Source organism: Emys orbicularis, chromosome 1 (genome assembly GCF_028017835.1).
Source record: "Emys orbicularis isolate rEmyOrb1 chromosome 1, rEmyOrb1.hap1, whole genome shotgun sequence".
NCBI lineage: Eukaryota > Metazoa > Chordata > Testudines > Emydidae > Emys > Emys orbicularis.
In genome coordinates, this window is record NC_088683.1 from 156,428,068 (window position 1) to 156,452,265 (window position 24,198).

General features: G+C 44.6%; 1 protein-coding gene across 1 annotated transcript; it reads left to right on the plus strand.

Moving 5' to 3' along the window:
- The first annotated feature begins 959 nt into the window (after positions 1 to 959).
- On the plus strand, positions 960 to 21,088 carry NAA50 (N-alpha-acetyltransferase 50, NatE catalytic subunit). Its single transcript, XM_065417483.1, has 6 exons — positions 960 to 967; positions 1,059 to 1,154; positions 13,969 to 14,105; positions 14,692 to 14,811; positions 16,270 to 16,336; positions 20,822 to 21,088. Exons 1-6 carry the CDS (start codon positions 960 to 962, stop codon positions 21,000 to 21,002), a joined length of 609 nt encoding a protein of 202 aa, XP_065273555.1. The 3' UTR covers positions 21,003 to 21,088.
- Positions 21,089 to 24,198: the final 3,110 nt, after the last annotated feature.

The following is a 24,198-nucleotide window of genomic DNA, read 5'->3' on the forward strand; positions in this document are numbered from 1 at the left end:
CCGGACCGCAGCAACCGGTGCACGTCTTCGTCAGTCCAGCAACCGGCAGGGTGCCCAGGCCGCCGGGTCACGCGTCAGCCCCGCAGCCCAGCCTCCCCCATCCCCTGCTGGGTCACCGCGTAACCACTGACCAGCCTCCCCCAGCCGGCAACGCGCGCGAGGGACCCCCCGGCCCCCCGCAGCGCCCCCCTCTCGCGAGTCGCGGGCCCCCACAGGCCGCCGGGCCCAGGCACCAGAGCGACGCCGGGGACACGCGATTGGGACACGGCCGCTCTGGATACGTCACTGCGGCCCTGCGCCCCCGGCCCGAGACAGCATCGCCCGGCGGCGTCACGGGCGCAGGGAGGGGGAAGAGACCCCCGCGCGCTCGCCCTGGCGTGCCCCCCCTCCGGCGTTTCCCCACATCTGCCAGGTGACCGCGTCTCGCGGCCGGGCGGGGGGAGAGAGAGAGAGAGAGAGAAGGGGGGGGGGTCTCACCTGTGGCGGGCGGGGGAGCCGAACTACTTCTTTTCGCTTCTCTTCAATGGCAGGCAGCGGTGATCAGCTGCTCATTTGCTCATGGGGCGCATGCACCTAGTCACGAGCCTAGTCCCTGCCCCCGGAAGTGAGCGAATCGGGAGACCTTCTAGTTTAATGATGGGGTTTTTTTAAATGACAGGTGGCGGATGCGGAGGCAGGCGATTGGCCTCCTAGGCCCACGTGACAGGACAAGGCCCTTCCCGCGAAGTGGCCACGGGAGAGGTCACGTGGGCGGCGCCGTATAGCGCCGGCCCAGTCACGCCGCCGCGAGGCGAGGGGTCACGTCGGCGGGGTGGAGCGGAGCGCGGCGGACGGGCGGCCCGAGGCCCATGTGGAGGGGGAGCTGCAGGGCGAACCGCCAGCGCCGAGGAGGAGGCCGGAGCCGCATCGTCGGGCCCCGCACGCACTGAGCGCGGATCCCGGCCCTGCCAGGCCGCACCATGAAGGGGTGAGTGCGGCCCCGAGCTCCAGCCCGGCTCTGAGCCCGGTGGGGCCCGGCCCGGCCTCACTTGACAGGGGCCTCCCCGTGTCCCGCTCAGTGTCGCCGCCGAGCTCCCGCCCGGCATCCCCGGCTGGCGGCGGCTCGCCCTGCCTCTGTCCTGGCCGGCCGGGGAGCCCCAGGCGCCGCGGGATCAGTAGGGGGAGCCGCTGGGTCCTACCCGGGCCCGCAGTCTGCGCGGGCTGCCGGGACTGGCGGCGTGATCCTCCCGCGCCCGGCCGGGGGCCAGCCCTGCTCCTGGGCCGCCGCTCCCCAGCGAAGCTGCACAAACACCGAGACGTTAACCGCTTTCCAACCGTCCTACGCGCCTTGTCCGCCCCTCGCCGTGACCCGCCACTTCCCGACCAAGTCCCCGCTTGGGTCACTCCGGGCAGCCCCCTTCCCGTCTCCCAGCTCTCTGCGCCCGGCCCCCGGGGCGTGCTGCTGGACCGGGCACTTGTCTTATGGATACCTCGTGTGTGGAACGGGCTAGAGAAAACTCAGCTATTGAGTTGCAGTAGGTGCTCAGTGTTAAAGTAATGCCCGTTAATGGTCTATCGGGTAAACACTGATACTTCTCTACAGGAAACTCACAGCACCTTGCTCTTCGAAAGTACCCCACCTGCGGGACAAAAGCAGCTCTCCTGTTCCTTGTCTCACCTTATCTGCTTTACTAGAGAAATACTGGGTGGAAGAGCTGGTTCCTTCCATTCTGCTGTTGAGAAATGCAGATTATCGTTTTGTGCGGAGGTCTTTCCTGTGAAGTTATCTTGCCAAATTGATATAAAAACGAATTAGTTCTAGCATACAATCTCCTTAGCTCCTTTCACGATTATAATAATAAAGATCTAACCAGTGTCATCAAATTGGTAGCTGGTAGTCACTCAGCAAAGTCCTGGATTGACCAGCGTTGGAAATAATGTTTTATCTTAAAATGTTGCCTGCCTGGGCCAGGTAGAATTTTGTGTGACTGCTTTATAGGGAGGATTGAAAGGATGGTGTAATTTCCATGAGTATTTGCTTTGATGTAGCCTTTAAATTCCATTCACATTTCGTTGAGGTTGCAGGACATGGATGGATGAGAAAGAGCTATGTTTTGTAGCTAACAATGATTTCTGCAGTGTAATCTGTTTGGAGTCTCCCTCCCTTTCTGGTTGTCTTGTGAAAATGTAGCATAGGGATTTCAAATGTGGTAAATGAAACACTGATTCCACTGCTAAACAGAGGCAACGTGGTCTAGTGCTTTGAACACAGGACTGGAAGTCATGAGACCTGGGTTCTGTTCCCAGCTCTGTTGACCTGTTTGTGACTTTGGGCAAGTCATTTCACCAGTGCCTCAATTTCTCTTTCTATGAAATAAGGGTGTTCCTAAGCTGTCTTCCAGAGGTGGTGTTGCAAATAATTACTGTTTGAAAAGTGTTGTATAAATGTCAGATATTACTATTCCAGTTCGGCAGATTAAGGCAGGGTGAATGCTCGCTGAAGTACTTAGGTTTTTAAACCCCTTACCATTTGTTATTAACTGGTTAGCAGTTGGGATGAGGTCACATAACCAAGTTTTTATCATCAAGCAGCCTTGGTATCTCTCATTTTCATGACTAGTTTCAAACAATTTAAATGGTTTTCGGGGACTGAGTCAGTGAAGCTGAGAGATGAAAAAACAGGCTCCAAAACTTAGACATCAGGTAACAACGTGGAATGGTTCCATAGAAATGCATACGAATAAAAGATTGCCCAACAGGAGTGATGGATTCCTGTCCCTTTTCCCACTCCCTTGGAGCTAGTCAGAGTTACCTTATTTGGCATAGGCAAGTACATGGGAAGGGCAATAGAATTGATCAGCAAAGGTGAGCCAGCAGTTGCCATAGTTATTAAGGTAGGTCAGCTCCTTTGTTGCTGGAGCTAGAATTTTGTCTTTTTCTTCTCTTTGTAACCCATCTCACAGATTTCTATAGCTTGGCTTTTCTCTGACTCCATGTTGATTGTGAATCAGGCAGAGGAGCTATTTGGGCCTGGATACGCTACGTGTATGTCTATGCACGTCAGGGCAGACCAGACTGGGGTCTCTTGGCAGGCTATAGTTATAGGCAGTACTCATAAGTGTGCCTGAGAGCTGCACTATCATTCTAGTGCAGCTCTGTCGAGTTCCCTGTACTCTTGGCTTTCAGTGGCTTCTGAGTTTGGGGCTCCCATACAAGTAAAACACCCCACTACCACCCCCTCCTAGTGATTTAATACTGAATTTTATGTCCCCAATCCTGCTCCATTCAGATCAATTCAGGAAGAAGCCATTCACAGTTCCCTAATGTTCTGTGACCCTTCAGATCTAAGGAGGCAGTGGCACAGTGTATGTGGTTTGCGGCTCTTCTCCCCAATCACTCTGAATTTGAAAGAACATGCAGCAGTGAAGCTACCTGTGCAGTTGCTTCATGTCCTATGTGGAGTCTACCATATCATTCAGTGTGGCCATATCATCGGCATAGGCCCAGAACCCCCTCTGCTGAGAGCAAGGAGAAATTAATGAGAAGTTAAGGGGCCTTTGCTGGCAGCTGTTGTGGCTCCTTGGATTCCAGTGAGTGAGCCCAACTGTCAGCTTCTGAACAAGTCTTCCACTGCTGGTGCTCGCAGAAGTTCCCATGATTTTCTTCTAAGGAGACCTAGGCTACTGGGGGGAGCCTCTTCCCATTTTAAAACTCCTGTCCATTGGACTTTCCAATGCTGGAAGTTCTAGCAGAAAAATCCCTGTTGCTGAGGGATATTGCATCTTCTGGAGAAGAGCTATGGTTTCTTTCAAGGAGGATGTGAAATCATCTAGATGTGAAAAACTGTTTTCTCTGGTTTGTTGTGTTTTACAAGAGGTTAACCAGACTTTTGGAATGGTAATTATCAGGATCTCATTTCTTTTTCTGAAGATCATGATCATATTTGCTTTTCTCTCATCTTCTACACCCTCCCCATTTTTTCATGACTTAAGCCATGTCTACACTACAAAATTACGTCAACCTAATTTAATGTCAGCATACAGCCACCGCAGTTATTAAATTGCTTGTGTGTGCGCACACTTGGCTCCTGGTGTCAGCGGTGCACATTCTCTCCGTTAGTGCTTGTATTGATTGTACTGTCATTGTGGGGTGGCTCCTGAAAGCCAGTAACAGTCGATGTAAGCAATGCATTTCTGCGCTGACACTGCGTTGACCTAATTACGTTGACCATGACTCTATGCTGCTTTGGGAGGTGGTGTTACTAAATTAGCGTAGAGAGGCACTTACATCAGCAGGAGCCAAATTTAAGTGAAGACCCTTCCAGAGCTAGGTCAATGCAAGGCAGTTTATGTTGACTTAACCTTTACATTGGATAAACTTAGTGAGTAAGGCCTGGTCTACACTACAGGGTTATCTGCAAAACTTTTTCATGTTTGTTCACTTTGCAGCTTGTGAAATTGATGGTCCATGGAGATCCAATTTTGTTTCCCTTATTTTTGCCATAAACCCAGTTTTCATTTTTTTTTTTTAATTAAAAATATTGGCTCTGATTAGTGGGGGGAAAAACTTGAGTGAGAGGAACTTGAACTCCACCCCCTGTTGACCTCACTGTTTGCATGCAAAGCAGATGCGAATAGCATCCCTTTCTCTATATCACACTCCGTTACACTGTTTTGTTAAAGTTGTTACATTGCTGCCTCCAAGCAAGGACTATAGAAAGGGAAGTTCTCACTGACTTGCAAGAGCTCAAATTACAACTTGCTGATTAACATTTCTGTGGGATTTGTAATGTGTCAGAAAATAAAGTTATACCACCTGCTGAGGCAGAAGAGGTGTAGCCAAAAGGCAGACTTCAAAGAGGAATGAAAAACAGAAGAGCGCTTTCTCAGAAGCTCTATCTGTGGCCTTAAGGACGACACTATAGGTTGATTCAGATGTTATGGTATTGTCCAGGACGGTGTTTCTCAGTGACTGGCTTATGGACCAGCGCTGATCTCTGAGATCTCCTTGACACAGTTTAGGAAGGCAGCAAACTGCTCCCTGGAATCAAAAAGGTTGAGAAACACTGGTCCAGGGGACCCAACTGAAATCAGGACCCTACTATGCTAGGTACTGCACACATGCATAGTAAGCGACGGTCTTTGCTGCCTCCCATCTCCCAAAAAAGCTTTGAAACTTGGAAGCCTTGCAGATGAACTCTTCCAGAGACAGCTATGGGCTTATGGAGGTGAGACTACAGTTGGGAACATTGAATATAGGCCATAGAAAGTGGTGGTAATATGCATGAAACCCCTGAAGAGCACATGACGAATAGCTATGGCTAGGCTTAGTCCTCAGATGAGTAGGTATTGAGGAAACTTGTAAAGCCCTAATGCCTGAGGATATCAAACTGCAGATCAAGTTTGTGAAGCCTTGTGCTCACATTGGACTCCTTGCTGCACCTGGACAGGTAGGCTGCCACAATAATACAGGAATGTTCTCGTTCTTCAGTTGGCTAGGAAAGTGAGTCCTGAACTGAGGACCTAGATCTGGTAATCCTACGCTTTCATCTACCTTGGGTAGAATGTGACCATCACACAACAGCCGCATTTGATACAGCATACTGCAGGATGCATCAGAAGCAACATGAGAAACACACATTTACTTAGCCCTGGCAAGCTGGGGGACAAATTTAAGCCCTATATGGGGAGGTGGGTAAGGAGACAGCGGGGGCATGAGGGTATGGATGGGAGGCAGCAGGGGTGATGGGATGGCTGGGGCTGGCACCTGCTGCCAAACAGCCAGGGCTCCACTGTTGGAGGAGGCAGCGAGGGGCCATTGGGGGGGTGGGGCGAAGATTAAGCCTTGGATCGGCTCCTGAAGTCCCATGGCCGGAGTCCAAGCCCCACAACGAGCCTGCCACCCCAAGGCTGAAGCCCAAACCCCACCAGCCCCGGAAAGGTGGGGAAACTCTCTCACTGGCTGCCTGCATCGCCAGCATTTTTGGCTCCAGAGGAGGGCATGGCCCAACCCCTGTTGGCAGCCCTGGGAGGAGGGGTTGCTGCTTTGCACCCCCCATTTACCCACAGGAGGCTGTGGCCTCAAGAAAAGCCCACAGTTGGCTGCGTTTGAAAAATGTTGCGGGGAAGAGGAGGAGGTGTGCAACCCACAGATCTTCAAGGGATAGTTGAAAACAAACTGACATTCCCCTGAGTAACCTGTGTGCCTAGCAAGAAAGCTAATCTGTTTAAGAAAACTAGAGGCTCTTCTGGCTTTGAAGGAGATTCTAAGCAAAGCTATACTTTGCAGATCATTCATAGCTCTTTCATTTTTATTTTATGGGAGTGCATTATCGTGTCTCGACTTCTGTTTTAACTTGCAAGCCAAAACAGAAGCAATAAAGTTAACTTGCTGCATACTGGGCAACAAGCCCTCTCCTAAGTGCTCAATTTGTTAGTTAAAATTTTTTTCTCCCCCAGCCCACTTTGACTGTTCCTTGATATCTCCAGTAAAATTTGTGAGTTGGAGATTCTGTTCTGCTAAATTTAAAACACCAGCTGCTTTAGATAAATCTGAGCCCTATCAGTTACACAGAGATCTGTTTCAGTCAGGTACATCCCTTTAGGAAGGGACTTCCATTACTTACTGTGGTAGTGTAGACATAGCCTAAGTTGACCTACTGTACTCAACTCCAGCTACGTAAATAATGTAGCTGAAGTCGACATACGTTAGGTTGAGTTATCGCGGGGGGGTCGACGGGAGAAACTCTCCTGTTGACTTACCCTACTCTTCTTGTCGGGGGTAGAGTACAGGGGTCGATGGGAGAGCAATCCACTGTCGATTTGGTGGGTCTTATCATAGAATATCAGGGTTGGAAGGGACCTCAGGAGCAGGACCAATCCCCAATGAAATCATCCCAGCCAGGGCTTTGTCAAGCCTGACCTTAAAAACCTCTAAGGAAGGAGATTCCACCACCTCCTTAGGTAACCCATTCCAGTGCTTCACCACCCTCCTAGTGAAAAAGTTTTTCCTAATATCCAACCTAAACCTCCCCCACTGCAACTTGAGACCATTACTCCTTGTTCTGTCATCTGGCATCACTGAGAACAGTCTAGATCCATCCTCTTTGGAACCCCCTTTCAGGTAGTTGAAAGCAGCTATCAAATCCCCCCTCATTCTTCTCTTCTGCAGACTAAACAATCCCAGTTCCCTCAGCCTCTCCTCATAAGTCATGTGCTCCAGACCCCTAATCATTTTTGTTGCCCTCCGCTGGACTCTTTACAATTTTTCCACATCCTTCTTGTAGTGGGGGGCCCAAAACTGGACACAGTACTCCAGATGTGGCCTCACCAATGTCGAATAGAGAGGAATGATCACGTCCTTCAGTCTGCTGGCAATGCCCCTACTTATACAGCCCAAAATGCCATTGGCCTTCTTGGCAACAAGGGCACACGGTTGACTCATATCCAGCTTCTCGTCCACTGTAACCCCTAGGTCCTTTTCTGCAGAACTGCTGCCTGGCCATTCGGTCCCTAGTCTGTAGCAGTGCATGGGATTCTTCTGTCCTAAGTGCAGGACTCTGCACTTGTCCTTGTTGAACCTCATCAGATCTCTTTTGGCTCAATCCTCTAATTTGTCTAGGTCCCTCTGTAGCCTATCTTCACTAGACCCCGTTAAATAGACCACCGGTGGATCGATCTCGGAGCATCAATCCCGGCTGTAGTGTAGCCTTATGGTTGAATGGGGCTGAGATTCTTGTAACATTAAGAAACTTGCAATTTCCCTTTCCCCTTTTTATAGTGGGTTCTAACTGGTTTTCAAAGCTCTGAATATTGACTGTCACTGAAGCTTCTCATCATGATTCATGTTTCTGGGAAATGATTTGAATTCCTTTTGAACTGTAAACTGGCATAGCATTGCTTCCTTTGAATACACCATCAAGGGGACACATTCAGCCCTGGTGTAAGCAGCTGCCAGTGAAGTGAGTGGGACTTGTCCGTTCCACCAGGGCCAAATAGGGTATTTACCCACCAACTTCAAATCTCTAGTTTGCACAGTAACACCAACTCTGCGCTCCCCTATGTATGGTTTTCAACCCATACCACAATGAGTTGTAATTAGATCTCAGGGGGAAGCAGGCTTGTATTTGGCAAGCACTTGAAAGAATATAGGGCAGTGATCGTGAGAGTGGAAGTGTTCATGCCAGTGTTCTGGGCAGGCTTCCAGTTTCAGTAACTATATAGCACCTCACTAAATTCCCACTTCTATTTCAATTTGATCTAGAATCCTTCTTTGTTTCCTTTCTTAAATTTGTGTAGTGTTTCTGTGCATTGTCAGCAGCTGCATTAGACCCCAGAAGTGGTAGGTGCCCTTCAATAGTGAAGTGATTCCTTTACATAATGTTTGTGGGATGAAAAGTGATGGAAAGATCAAAGTTTCTCTGAAGTTCAGCTTGTTGCTAGACTTATAATTGTAAGACCAGGTTTCTTAGACATCCTTGTAACTTAACTCTGGAAGTTGAGCTTGACTTTTTGAAAACATGAAGTAGACTTTTTTGGACATTAAATTAAACAAACACTTTTGCAGTTTGAAATATTTTTTTTTTTAAAATCACAAGTGTTGATGAAGAAGAATGGTGTAGTATTTTTGTCCAATGGACCCAAACTCCACCAGACTTGAAGTTGCATGTATTCTGTGACACTTTCCCTAAACTCTATAGTGAGGCCCCTTGAATTTCATCACATTGTGACACTACACAGTGGAAATTCTTTGTCAGCTTAATTTAAATAGTCAGTGGAGATTCTATTATCTAATTTAGTAAAAAACAGTACAGTCCTGACCCTTTGCTTTAATTTGGTATTAAATTCTATTTTATGTTGACAAGTGTAATGGGCTGCAGAATTTTGTATTAAAAACACAACTATGAGGTAGAAATTTGGGAGTGGGGTGTCAGAGCAAGAAATTTTGGCATCTGGGTAGGGGACAAATGGGACTTCTGACAACTGTATAGGTGACAGAGTAGTTTGAGATTATGGGATGAGAACATCAGGTGGATGTTTCTGCTAAAATTATTAGTGAAATGTAGGGTTCGATGTTAACACTCCATTAAGATAGGGACATTTCATCTCGTTGATTGTTTCAGGCTGTCTGAAGACTCTAGTATATATGACTGCATCTGTTACGCTAGAGCAGTGGTCTCCAACCTTTATACACACAAGATCACTTTTTGAATTGAAGTGCAACCCAGGATCTACCCTGCCCCTTCTCCGAGCCCCTGCCCCGCTCACTCCATACCTCCCCTCTCCATTGCTCACTCTCCCTCACCCTCACTCACTTTCATGGGGCTGGGGTTCGGGAGGGGGTGCGGGCTGTGGGCTGGGGCCGAGGGGTTCAGAGTGTGAGAGGGGGCTCTGGGCTGAGCCTGTGGCAGGGGTGGGGTGCAAGCTCTGGGAGGGAGTTTGAGTGCAGGAGGGGGCTCCGTGCTGGGGCAGAGTGTTGGGTTTAGGAGGGGGTGCAGGTTGCTGGCTCCGGGAGGGGGCTCGGAGTGCGGGCTCCTGCCGGGCCGCACTTACCTCGGGTGGCTCCCGGTTGGTGCCGCAGCAGGGCTAAGGCAGGCTCCCTGCCTGCCCCAGCCCCACACCACTTCTGGAAGCGGCAGCATGCTCCTGTGGCCCCTGGGGTGGGGAGCACATGACTCCGCGCACTGCTCCTGCCTGCAAGCACTGCCCCCGCAGCTCCCATTGGCCTCAGTTTCCCATTCCGGGCCAATGGGAGCTGCAGGGGCAGTGCTTGTAGGAGGAGCAGTATGCGGAGACACCTGCCCCACCCCACCAGGGGCTGCAGGGGGGTGCTGGCTGCTTCCGGGAGCGTCATGGGGCAGGCAGGGAGCCTGCCTTAGCCCTGCTGCGCCGCTGGACTTTTAGTGGCCAGAGATCATGATCTATTGTCAGAGGCTCCAGGATTGACCAGTCAATCGTAATCTACTGATTGGTAACCACTGCACTAAAGCCTGGTCTATACCTAAGACTTAGGTCATCCTAGCTATATTGTTCAGGGCTGTGAAAAATTTCTTGCCACGTGCTATGTAGTTAGGTCATCCTAACCCCCACCATAGACACAATTAGGTTGACAGAAGAATTAGTCTGTTGACCTAATTACTGCCTCTCAAAGGGGTGGATTTACTACAACCATGGAAAAATCCCTTCCATGAGTGTTGGAAGAGTGGCTTAGCTAGAGTGCTACAGCTGTGCCACTGTAGCACTTGTAGTGCGGACATACCCTGAATTTGTCTTTAAAGTTTTCTTCACCACCATAAGGGATAGAAATTTTGCAACAAATTACGTGAAAGGTAGAATGCACAGAGATGGCCTCCTCAGGATATATTAAAAATGAAAACTATTTACTTTTCTTAAATACCTTGGGCATAGAATAGTTTTTAGCAAATAACAAAAGAATGCACATTCATTACTAACATTTTTTTTCAAACACTATACTTGTATTGTATCAGAGGGGTAGCCGTGTTAGTCTGAATCTGTAAAAAGCAACAGAGGGTCCTGTGGCACCTTTAAGACTAACAGAAGTATTGGGAGCTTGTATTGTCTTGTATTGTCTTGTATACTTGTATTGTCACTGATGCAAATTAAGAGAAAAGCATGGCCAAATAATATTTCTGTTGTCACACAAGATATATGTTTTGTCCGAGATCTGTTTGGTCTAGGGCAACTTTACAAGTCCTTAGATTTGAAGACAAAAAACTTTCTGTGCAGACTGACTTTTGCAGATGGTGAGCTTCAGCATGTATGTGCTGAATGGTCTCTGTTCTTCACGCAGTTATGTTGTTCTATCTCTTCCTAGACAAAATGAATCTATTTTTCTTTGTCCACAATTCTTCGCAGCTAATGCAGTATATGTGATTTTCAGATCTTTAAGGCCTGTTATGGAAGTTAGATATTGTCCACGCAGGTGCTCTGAAGAGCAGTGTTGAGCTTTGAAGTCCTGTGCAAACTGGAGGAGCATTTGGAGAGAGAGGCCTGTGTGGTGAGAAATGGAGGGCCAAGCTCTCCTGCAGTTCATGAAGGCTTTTGGGGTGTAATTTATGTGATGACTTAATCATATAGTGATATACACTGAAAATACGCTTTCAACAAAAGATTCCTCTGTGGCATTGTACCTGGTCCTCTCTGTTCTTGCTGGCACTGACTTTTCTAGATGAAATCCAGTTACAACTGCTATCAAGAACTGGGTTTGATGCATTTTAAAGGACTATTTGCAAGCTTGTGGATTTTAGAAGAACCATGTCTAGAGCACTGAGTGAATGTTTAGATGAGACCCTGCACTAATGGCATGTTAGGTATTTTTGCAGCAGTGAAAAGAGGGGCTTGCAACATCACCACTTGCTCCAGGGTAAGTCACCTTGGTTCAAGCCTTCCTTTACACTGGTGCAGTGCAATTACGCTGAGGAAAAGGAGAGAGAGGTTGCACTGATGCTGATGCACTAGTGCCAAAATCCTTAATGTAGACCTGCTCAGAGTAGCCTAAGGCAAAAGAGATAGCGGTGACACAGAGGGAATGGCAAAAACTGTGAAGGAGACAGGAAAAATGGGTACTTTGTGGAGTAGCTCAACAGGGCCACTTGGTTCCCAGCCATTCCTGCTTTTAATACGCTCAGATGTCTTAAAATAAGCTATAAAGTAGAAGTAGGGTGATATTAGCTGTGTACGTGGCATTGGTGATGTCATTACTGGAATATTGCGTGCACTGTTGGTGTCATACTCTAAAAGGGAGATTGAAAAACTGGAGAGGGTTCAGAAACAAGCTACAAGAATGATTAATGATCTGGAAAACACACCTTACAGTGAGACTAACCAAGGTTAATTTATTTAGTTTACCAAAGGAAAGGTTAAGAGGGGGCTGGATCCGTCTATAATTATCTACAGAGGGAGAAGATACCTGATATTTGAGAGCTCTTTAATCTAGCAGGCAAATATATGACAAGATTTAGTGTTTGAAAGTTGAAGTCAGCAAAATTCAAATTGGAAATAAGATGCAGTGGTTTTTTTAACAGTGAGAGTAATTAACCATTGGAACGTAGTGCCAAGGAATGCAGTAAATTCTCTATCACTTGCGTTTTAAAAAGCCATGCAGTCTTGATTTAAAAAGATAAGATATGCTCTAGTAGCTTAGCCACAAGTTTTTGGGCTCAATGCAGGAATCACTAGGAGAAAACTATGGCTTTTGTCATGCAGGAGATCAGACTCAGAAGGATCATTATCATCTAAGTCTTAGAATCTATGAATGAAACATCAGCCTTGCAGACCTTGTGAATGCTACAGTAGCTGTACAGAAATAATGCACGCTTTATAAAGTGTGTTTGGGCTGTGTACACTTCTTAAAGTGTATATATTGGGGGTTCTATTCCCGAGTCCCTAAGATCTGTAGTAGCTCTTGCAGACTATAACACTATGCTTAGAAAACAAAAACCTAAATTCCTTCATTGCTGGTGGTAGTTGACTTGATAGTTAATTAAGATGGATATTGTACCTAAAGTGTTTAAATACAGTTGAACTTGTGAGTAGCTAATCAAGAGACTAAAAAATTGTTTGCTTAAAGAAGTTGATCTCTTAATAAAACATGTATCCCGCATGTTTGGGGCAGGGTACTTGAAGACAGGAGGGTGCCTAGTTTAGCAGAGGTCATACTGGTTTTACTCTATTCTGCATATGTCACCTATACTTTTTTTTCTTCTTCCAAAGACACTAACCCATGTGAACAGCTCCAGCTGTTTGGAAAGAAAAAGCACAGGAAATAAAAATTCTAGAGACGTGTACTTACCTCGAACCTTGCCAGCCATATGTCTGTAAAATGGTCTTCCTGACAACAGAATTGTTATAGAGTTTAAAAAAAAAAAAAAAAAGAGCTAATGGTGTCACTTGGGCAGAAGAAAATTCTAGTGGTCTATACATTAGTCAATAAAATTGAGGCTGTAGACTACTCTGGAATCATCCATGCTTGCTCCTCAGTCATTACACACAATGGGCTGGCAGCTCCCTATGTATAGTGATGTCCACTCGGAACAGGGTTTTTTTTCATTATGCTAGTCCTTGCTAAAGCTGTTGAAGCATTCTTTTAAGTCCCCCTCCATAGCTTGGAGAGAAATTAACAGGTATGGTGGGTATGAAAAGGGTATCTTATTTCTCCTCAGTATTGTTCATAATGGTATTTCAAAAGTTGTAGATTACAGTCAGTTCTGTTCCCGTCATATTTAACAGCAACAGTGACTTTGACTGTAATCTGTGACCTTTCCCCCCCAAGCAGTAGTTCACCAGCATGTTAAAACAGATCTAGCTCAAGTGCTAGTGGCAATATTTTGTGCAGTCTCCAGGACTCTCTGGGAAGGAGGTTTAGGGAGGATCTGCCTTTCATATGTTAATTTGACTTCTCTTAGGTTTATCCACTAAGGACTTTTGTTGAAAATAAGCACAAATTCAGGACTATCTTGTTAGTAGTTGGACTTGGCTAAGGAGCTTATTCTGTACATTGAACAGATGGAGAGAGGCAAGCATGAGGCTGGCACAGAGACAATTTTAGTGAATCTGTGGTAAAAATTTAAGGGGAAGGTTTGAAAACTAGTGCCACTTGGCTCACAGGGAGATTCTGACATTCTCTTGTCATGTTCTCCTTTTGCTCTCTTTCTCCAATGCTGCCACAACCACACACACACAATATTTTGTGGATTGCCAGCCCTGTGTAAGCATTTCAAGACCTTTAGCATCTTCTGAATTTATGGTACTGATTGGGACTTTTTCTTGGTATTAAAGCAGCTGCCCGCAAAAGAGGGAGTAGGAGCTGTGTGTGCGTGTTGACCCCACACCAATGATTCAGGTAGCTATTCAATTGGTTGTTCAGCTAACTAGCCCTCTATGTATAAATAAAATGCCTGGTTTTAACTATTTGATATACTTATAAATTGTGGGTTTGTAGAGGTGTTAAGCATGTTTTGATTTGTTCCAGTAGCCGGATCGAGCTGGGAGATGTGACGCCACACAACATTAAGCAGCTGAAGAGGTTAAATCAGGTCATTTTTCCTGTCAGCTACAATGACAAGTTCTACAAGGACGTGCTGGAGGTTGGCGAACTAGCCAAATTAGGTACAGTTTTTGTCAGTAGTTTGGGGGTGGGTGGAAGTATTACCCTCCTCTGTTCTTGGTATTTGTGACACTAGCTCCTCCTGTTCTGTTAAGCAGTGAAAATATGCTTAGCTCTGTATAAGACACAGAAGAAGCCACAGTCCCTACCCTAAAGAACTTGCAGTCTAAATAGGGTCTCTCTTTATTGGGAGTAGGTGTTCTGTCCATTACCAGGGGAAGCACAGGAAGATGTACATGGAATCTCACCCCTTCTTCCCAAGTGGTTCATTGGCTGGACTTCTGATTAATCAAATCCTTTGACATGAGCACCACAGTGCAAACATCGCCCAGAAAATGTTAGCCAAGATTTAACATTTACCTGAATGTTTCTTGGAGCAATGTGGAAGGAGTTAAGTCATATGGAGATATGTCCAATTATCTGACTAAAAGTTTTATTGTATGTTAGGGAGGAATATAATTATCCATGTTCCCCGGAAAAAGTGGCTGTGGGGAAAGAGAAGTGAAGGAAGACAAATGAAGGATAGGATATTTATAAGACTGGAGATTACTAAATGACCAAAACTTGACTGTTTCCCCTCTCTGGCAGCATATTTCAATGATATTGCAGTGGGTGCGGTGTGCTGCAGAGTGGATCACTCTCAGAACCAGAAGAGACTTTACATCATGACACTTGGATGCCTGGCACCCTACCGAAGGCTAGGAATAGGTAAAGCTATCTGCATTTTGATCTGTGTCTTCAAAGAAACATGAGTCCTGGGCCAGCCTACTGAATGCTTTTCCAAAGTTTTCAGTTCCTTTGATACAGCAGAACTTAATGCTTATTAGAAGATGATTCCTGTCTTAGGAAGGGAACTGTGGGAAAGAAGAACTTGGTTTATAGTGAACTCTGCTTTCCCTGTCCTGTGGAAGTGAGACTGCACTTCTATAGTGCTTTCTAACTCAAGATTTCAAAGGGCTCTTTATATATCAAGCCTAAGACCCTCCCTGTGATGTAGGTATTCTATTTTATAGATAAAAAATACTGAAGCAAAGAGAGGTGAAATGACATGCCTTAGGGTCTCACAGTCATTCAGTGGCACACGTAGAAATATAACCTGCTCTTCCTACTGGACAATGCTCCTTCTGTTCACCATCACAATAAGTTAACTCTCCTTGTTTGAGGGGAGCTGCTATCTTCTGTCTACATCATGGTGTATAGTTTGGGTTTTTTCCCAGCTTTTTCTCCCAGATCTATGGGCTTCTCACATTAATCCGGGCCTTTTATTTCCATTAAAATGTTTCATTGGGACAAACTGAAGCCAAAAATGAAGTTTTATTCATTTAAATTATTTGTTACCTGCTTGTCAGGTAATGTTAATAATACTGCCAATGCTATTGCTTAAATTTAATCGCATTCTTTGCTCACTTTAAGGCCCTAGAAGCTTGCTTTTGAAGAAGGTTCTCCTATCAAATCATTGGTACCACATAGAGTTGCTTATGAGCATTGCTAGGCTTTAAGCTTTTTCTGTTAGCTTGAAAAGCATTAAGGCATTTTCTTAAAAGAAATTATAAAGAATTAGACTTTGCGAACAGTCAAAGGAGAGAAGATAGGCCTATTAACCTTAATTTAATTTGCTTAAACTCTCTGCATCTGTTCATCTATGGGGAAAATACATCACAAGGTGTTGGGAGGCTTAGTTCATAAATATGTAAGATGATTTGAAATCTTTCATAAAAGGTGGTACAGAAGAGCAAACTAATATGTTCAGTAATCTTTTCTGTTCTAAGTATGTTTCCTGGTTTTCTGATGTGAGGTTTCTCTTCTTTTTAATGTCTTCTTTCGCAGGGAGTCCTCCTTGTGATTGATATTTTTAAGCCTCCCTGAGGCCTTTGGATTTGGGCAATTTAATTTTAAGTTACTGTTTAAAATACCCAGTGTATAAATTTTAATGTTCATAGCAGCCTCAAATAACACTTAAAACATGAACTGCAGTGTATAGTATGCTAATTTTAGAGTACAATAACAATGCTCTCAGCACTTGCTCTAGGAATATGTCATATGAACTCACTAAGAGTAGTACATCCCTGCTTAGGGAATTAAACAGTTATAGAGCTGACTGCAAACATTAAACTGATTTGGTTGCACATTTGTGGGGTGATTAAGTCTCTCTTTATTCCTTGGCAGGAACTAAAATGTTGAATCACGTCTTAAACATCTGTGAGAAAGATGGCACTTTTGACAACATCTATCTGTAAGTAAATGACACTCTTATTCTCCTGGGTTTGGGAGAGGCTCTATAGGAGAGTGAGGAGGGTGCAATATCATTTCAGGTGCAATTGCTGTGGAATGATGGGTCAAACGTGGTCCCATCTTACAAGTACTGCCCAGCCAGTCAGCACTTAAGTTCTGGGTTTGTTCCAGGCACTGCCCAGTAGCAGAAGCTTCCCTAGTTTTGGAAGGTTTCCTTCAAAAGTAGTGCTGAATTTTAAAGTAGGGCTGTCGATTAATCACAGTTTAACTCATACAATTAACTCAAAAAAATTAATCATAGTTAAAAAAAATTAATCACGATTAATGGCAGTGTTAAACAATAGAATACCAATTGAAATTTATTAAATATTTTTGGATGTTTTTCTACATTTTCAAATATATTGATTTCAATTACAACACAATACAAAGTGTATACTGCTCACTTTATATTATTTTTTATTACAAATATTTGCACTGTAAAAATTATTAAAAGAAACAGTATTTTTCAATTCACCTCATTCATAGATTCTAGGATTCTAGGACTGGAAGGGACCTCGAGAGGTCATCGAATCCAGTCCCCAAGTACTGTAGTACAATCTCTATCATGAAAGTGCAACTTAAAATGTATTTTTTTTTTTGTTATATAAACTGCACTCAAAAACAAAACCGTGTAAAACTTTAGTCTACAAGTCCACTCAGTCCTACTTCTTGTTCAGCCAATCGCTCAAACAAGTTTGTTTACATTTATGGGAGATAATGCTGCCCACTTCTTAATTACAATGTCACCTGAAAATGAGAACAGGCTTTTGCATGGCACTGTTGTAGCTGGCGTCACAAGATATTTACATGCCAGATGTGCTAAAGATTCATATGTCCCTTGATACTTCAAACGCCATTCCGGAGGACATGCTTCCATGCTGATGACGCTTGTTTAAAAAAATAATGCGTTAATTAAATTTGTGACTGAACCCCTTGGGGGAGAATTGTATGTCTCCTCATCTGTTTTACCCGCATTCTGCCATATATTTCATGTTATAGCAGTCTCTGATGATGACCCAGCACAAGTTGTTCGTTTTAAGAACACTTTCACTGCAAATTTGACAAAATGCAAAGAAAATACTAATGTGGAATTTCCAAAGATAGCTACAGCACTTGACCCAAGATTTAAGAATCTGAAGTGCTTTCCAAAATCTGAGAGGGATGAGGTATGGAGCATGCTTTCAGAAGTCATAAAAGAGCAACACTCTGATGCAGAAATTACAGAACCCAAACCACCAAAAAAGAAAATCCACCTTCTGCTGGTGGCCTCTGACTCAGATGATGAAAATGAACGTGCGTCGGTCCACACTGCTTTGGATCGTTATCGAGCAGAACCTGTCATCAGCATGGATGCATGTCCTCTGGAATGGTGGTTGAAGTATCATTTTTGAATGCAGGGTTTTTTGTACATAATTCTACATTTGTAAGTTCAATTTTCATGATAGAGATTGCACTACAGTACTTGTATTAGGTGAATTGAAAAATACTATTTGTTTTTTACAGTGCAAATATATGTAATCAAAATAAATGTAAAGTGAGCACTGTACGCTTTGTATTTTGTGTTGTATTTTAAAATGTAGAAAACATCCACAAATATTTAAATAAATGATATTCTGTTATTGTCTAATAGGGCGATTAATCACGGATTAATTTTTTTAATCGCTTGACAGCCCTATTTTAAAGCACTGTAACTACATGCTAATGGCCAAGCAGCAAGATTAATTAAACAATGGGCAGCATTAAAAAATAAACAAACATTTACCACACTGATATCTCCTCTCCTTAGAGTAGAGAATACTACAAATCCTATATTAAATTAAACTGTCACAGGTGGTAAGTGTCTATAATGATACCCAGTCCACTCATGTACATTAAAACACCAGATCACTAGAAACTGATTTCAGTCCTCTGCTTCAGAGCAATTGACTGAATCTTGAGCCTCCACCAGGACTGCTGAGGACCCTAGTGTGTGGAATGTTTAACAAGCTAGTATCTCCTGATGGATTGGTCACTGCATTAGCAGGAAGCTGGAGCAAAGACCCTAATGGGAGAATTCTCAAAAGTTTACTGTGCTGACTCTGGCTAGTAGTGACTGATAGGAAAAGCATTGTAGAGGAGCGTGTTTCCAAACTAACTAAAGTGCTTCCTGCTCTCTCTTCTCGGAGGTAGTGGCCTATCAGGCCCATCTTTAAACATTTGTTAATTGATACTAGTTTTCTTACTAGTTTTCCTCCTGTCTCTTCAAATTAAGAAGCTACAGTAATGTGCACATTGGAAGACTAATTGATCTTAAATATCTGCTGCTGTTGCCAAAAAAAAAGGGGGGGGGGGGAAAGGGGGCCCTACATAAACTTTCTCTCCACCTACCAAAGTACTGTACTAGGATGGGAGATGAATAATAGCTCGCAAAGATGGGCACACCAAATATCTGTTAAGGGTGGCCATATTCTTGGTTTTGCTGGCACTTGGGCCAACATCTTCAAATTTAGGTCCCTAACTTTAGGCAACCAATGTTCAAAAACATGGCCTTATGTCAGAAGTGTGAAATGCCCTCTTAGATGTTGACCATTGCTGGAGCTGTGGACTCTGTTTTTGTTCCGTTGGTTCCACATCATGTCATTTAGCACCTTGATATGTGAAAGCCGTGATTCCCAGGCTTTTTACTAAGGCAACCCACCAACTGCATTTTGTCTGTCTTTGCGACCCACCATTACATAAATGCACCCTTCACCCTGACACAGCAACCCTAATCCCAGCCCAGTTGCAGAAGGGAGGCCCTGGGGTGGGGGTGGGGAAGTGCTGGAGAGCAAGCTCACTCCACTGTGGTGACTCCTGTCCCACCGGGCTTTGCTCCAGGCATTGATGCATGGGTTTGCAGATCGTGGAGCTGGGAGTTGGCCTAGCCCCTCAGGACAGGAGCCACTCCTGCGAGGTGAGTTCAGGTCTGGCTCACTGTCCAAACCTCCAGACCTCCCCTCTGTCCCAGGATGAGAGAAGTGTGTGTTTGCCTAGGCTAGGGCCCTGTGATGGGTTAATCTGGCCCTGGATGTGGCAATGCATCTGGAACCTTGCTACAATCCCACTGGTGGGTCTGGGGCCCACTATTTGGGAAATGCTGTACTAAAGCATCTTGATCCACAAGCATCTGGAGTGTCTGTTCAACTCTGAAAATATTTAGTTAACAGATACTACTGAGCCAGCAGGAGTCGAAACACACATCTTTTTTTTAATAAGACCCATGACAGAAATTAAGTCCCCTAGCAGTTTAGCATAGAAAACTAAAGGCTGTTTAGGGGGATTATCCGCCACCTCCCCAAGAGTTTCTGTTCTCCCAAGCTTTGTAAAACTCTAAAGAAGAGGGAGAAATGTTTCCCAAACCCCGTAGAATCTGTCTATGCTACAAAAACTGTTGTATTGAAGGGAAGGTGCTGTAACGCAAAGCCCCAACCATATCTGAACAGTCTGGTCTTGCCTCTGTGGATTGGGCCAAGGCATGTGTTAATACCATCAGAGCACTCTTATGTTGTGGTAGAATCCATGACATGATTGTCATTGATAAGCCTTATTTTACTGTAGTGTTTAGAGTGTGTTACTGAAGGAAGTTACACAATCAAACTGCAGTAGTGTCTCCAGTGAAACTAGGTTGTATTGTTATATTTCACAAAATATCTGCCACTAGGGTGACCAGATGTCCCGATTTATAGGGACAGTCCTGATATTTGGGTCTTTTTCTTAGATAGGCTCCTATTATCCCCCCACCCCGTCCCGATTTTTCGCACTTGCTGTCTGGTCACCCTATCTGCCACTTTCATTTCAAGACAGGTTGAAGCTATTGAGCTGATACTGTTAATACTTAGCATATAAAGTGCTTTGATAATATGAAGTGTTATCTAGTTGATCCCCACAACAGTTCTCTCAAGAGAGGCGTTAGGTTTACTTTACAGATGGGGAAATAGAAGCAGAGAGGTGAGGTGACTAGCTAAAAGTCACAAAGGAAATCTCTGTTAGCACAGGATTAGATGTCAGAAGTTCCTAATTCTCAATTCTGTGCTCTATTAGACCATCACCCCCTCACCTCAATCATAGGGCCTAGTCTACACTGACAATGCTAAAGTGCTGCGGCAGCGCTTTAAGGTGCCTTGTGTGGTTGCGGTGCAGCACTGGGAGAGAGTTCTCCCAGCGCTCTAAAAAAAACCCACCTCCACGAGAGGCGTAGCTGCCAGCACTGGTGCACTGTCTACACTTGGCACTTTACAGCGCTGAAACTTGCTGCGCTCAGGGGGTGTTTTTTCACACCCCTGAGCGAGAAAGTTGCAGCGCTGTAAATTGCCAGTGTAGACAAGCCCTTACTCTCTATCCCTGGATATACAGTTCCTGAGTGTGTAGGCTACGTTTTATACTACAGAAAATGCTGATGTCTTTTTCTCTATCCTCCTATGTGCCCTAGGCATGTCCAGATCAGCAACGAGTCAGCAATCGACTTCTACAGAAAGTTTGGCTTTGAGATCATTGAGACGAAGAAAAACTATTACAAGAGGATAGAGCCAGCAGATGCTCATGTCCTGCAGAAAAACCTCAAAACCCCTTGTCTTGGCCAGAACGCAGATGTGCAAAAGACCGACAACTGAACAAAACCCCAATGAACACTTTCTTGCACTTGCTTGTCGCCAAATAAGGAAAGAGAGGCCTGTTGATTTTTTTTTTTTTTTTTTCCTCCCTTCCCTTCATCTTATTTTTTTTTTTCTTGCCCTCTCTCCAACAAAATGTAATGCTTTTCCCAAGGATTGTCCAATCATGTTTGGGTTTTTTAGCTCTCCTTTCTGTTCGACAGGATGGGAAGAGGTGTACAGATCTCTTTAGTTTGAGGTGTGGGGGGCTTGGGTAGGCTTTCCTGAAGTCAGTTTCCTTCGGAGAGTGATTTATCTCATGCTTTCACACCGAAAAGTAGGGCCTAAAAAAATCTGTGTATTGAAAGAAAAAGCAATATCTTGTCCTTTTGAGTTCTATAATACCAGTTTGGTTTGTACAGCCCCTGAAATATGTGTGAACTTCATTTTAGCAATTCTCTTGTCCCTCTTCTCTCTTCTTCCCCAGGCCCCCCAAAATGTTTAATCTTTCCAAATATTTTTGTCTGACTTTTTCTCCATCTCTTGCTGAGAAGAGCAGGCTGGTTTACCAGCACATTTATTGTGCCTGGGCTGAAAGTTATCACCCCAGCTGGTGCTACATTCCTTGATTGACCCAAAAAAGGATTCAGAGTAAGTTTTAGTTTCTTCCTTTTCAGCTACCGTCACCATTCAACTTACCCCATTCCCACCAGACTCTTGCCAGGGTAAGAGCTAAATCTAATGTCCGCAAGAAGAGCTTTGCAAAAACATGTATCCTGAGGTGAGGTGCTTGTTTTAAGAGCAAGTGAAATTCTCCAGGACTCAGCTGTCCATAAGGGGCAGTTCTTTTTATCCAGACTACTGGAATGGGAGAAGGGACTGTAAGCATCATGTCCACTTCAATTCTAAGGCAAGTGCCTGTGTCCAAGTGTTAGTTTGGTGCTAGGGATGTCAAACCTGTGGTAACAAAGAAACCTGGGATTGGAGCAAGGGTGGAGGAACCAGGCAGTGAGACTGAGAAGGGAAACCAGAGTCCTGACCCTAATCAAATAGCTTTGCAGGGGATCTCAGAAATGGCCTGGCCTCTGCTTGGCTTGCTGAGTTTATATGCTCTGTGGGTATGAAGGGATTAAGAACTGCTCTTTGAACTCCTCTGAAGACTTTTCTCCCATCTGCCAGTGATGCAGTTCTTCTCTTGGAAAGGGTGTTTCATGGAGCACCAGAGAAAGCAGCTCAGTCTGGAACATCTTATGGGATTTGGAAAATAGGCTGGCTGACTGGCTTCTTCCTAGTACTGTAACATAAAAACTACAGTAAACTTTTTACTGAGCTCTGCTTTGCATCCTTTCATGCTTCATTTGCGTTAATTTCAGTGCTACCTTGTACACGCTGTTGCCAGCAGTTACATACCAACTTGACCTAAGAGACTCCTCCAAGCATCTGGGAAATGCACTGAATTGAAACTGACCCTCCTGCCCCATCACCTAGATTGAGATTAAACTGCATTCCTTTGCCATTAGTGTTTTTTTTTAAATTCAGCTGCCAGTTGAGCCCATCTGCTTCAAAAGCCTTCAACCCATGGTGCACATAGCAGTATACATCTTGTGAGCAGGTGCTGTTGCTCTGAGGCTGACTTGGGAACCAAGGATTTTGACGTTGGGGGTGTGAGAATAAGGCAGGAAAAAATCTCTCACCTCATATTATGCAATCTACTTCCCTGGTATCAAAAAGAGGCAACCCCAAAACTATCACTACTCACCATGAGGTGCACAGAAGTTACTGAAGTGTAGCTTTTTGAATACATTGATGAGCCTGAACTGGATAATTGCTCATTGACTTCAGTTTCTGGGTTTATGCTAATTGAGTATTGGTGGTAGAACTCCCCGTTGGCTTTGTAAAAGCCTAGCTATAGTGGCCAGGGGAACTGTGTTCATATCACCCTTTGGTGGACTCTAGCTAGAAAAGTGCTGACAGTGTTTCCTTGGCCACAGATTACCTAGTTTTGTAAAGTTTTATAGCATAGTTAGACCCTGCCTACACTGATTATGGAGGCAGTTTCAGCACCTTTCTAGCAAGAATAGTGTTGAAGCACAATTAGTTCCTCAGATGCCAATGTGGTTTCTTGAACAGTTGTAGACAGGACTAAAAGGTGTTAATGGGGGGAGAGAATATGCATTGGAGGATGTTCATGCAACACAGCTATAGTTCAGACCATAGCTGTTTTTTTGTGCCAAGCCAAGTGATCTTGATTCTTCTAGAATTAAGTGGTAAGTGTTTGGGTTGGGGAGGTGAGTATAGGGGTGAGCTTTTTAGGACTTGCTGTTGTAGGCTTCCATAAATCAGTGGTTTGCAGGCAGTTCTCCTGCAGGTTTCAAAAGCATAAACGAGTCTGGTGTCTGACCTAGCTTGGTTTGTCTCTGTCCCTTTTTGCTTTGGGCTGCCATCATTCTATGAATGTATCCCTCAAAAAAAATTCTTAGAACTCCCATTCCACAGCAAACTTGTCTCACTAACTTCCAACTAAATAATTTATAGGAAGTGGAAGGGAGAAACCAGAAATCAAGGCTCCTTTTCTCAGACTACTAGTCTTGGAAAACGGTTTTTTGTACGCTTAAGCACACACATAATAGGTTTAATCTAAAACCTCTTCAAAAGCTCCACCCCATACCTGGGAAGAAGAGCAATAGTTCTGGCTACCAAACGGTTGTATTAATATTAGTGTACCCAGACTGTTGGGTGTGGGAGGAGAACTTACTCGGTGCTGTCAGTAGGAGACACTGGAACAGTGTTGAGTATGAGTTTGTCTGCAGTAAATTTCTGTAACTTCAAATGTTACTGCAGCAGGACCTCCCATTAGCTTGAAAATAACAGCATATGCACAACAATTAAAAAAGTTAGGAGTGTCTATGAAATAATCACCAGCACTTCTGTTCTGGATGAAGAGCTTGCAGGCAAAATTTAGGCTGTGTCCATGCAAGTTGCTTTTAAACCTCTCTACAATTGGTTATGTCATCCATCAGTTGAACCATGAAGATAATGTCCTCCATAAAGAGACATTCACTACCAGGAAACTGTAATATAGGGGCAAAGGAAAAGAAGCACCCAGAACTATGTCCCTCATTTGGGGGGCTGGAGTGTTTTGGGTTTTTTTGTATACACAAATGGGCTGGGTTTACATGGTGCAGTTAATAGTTAAGCCTGCCGATTGAACATGACA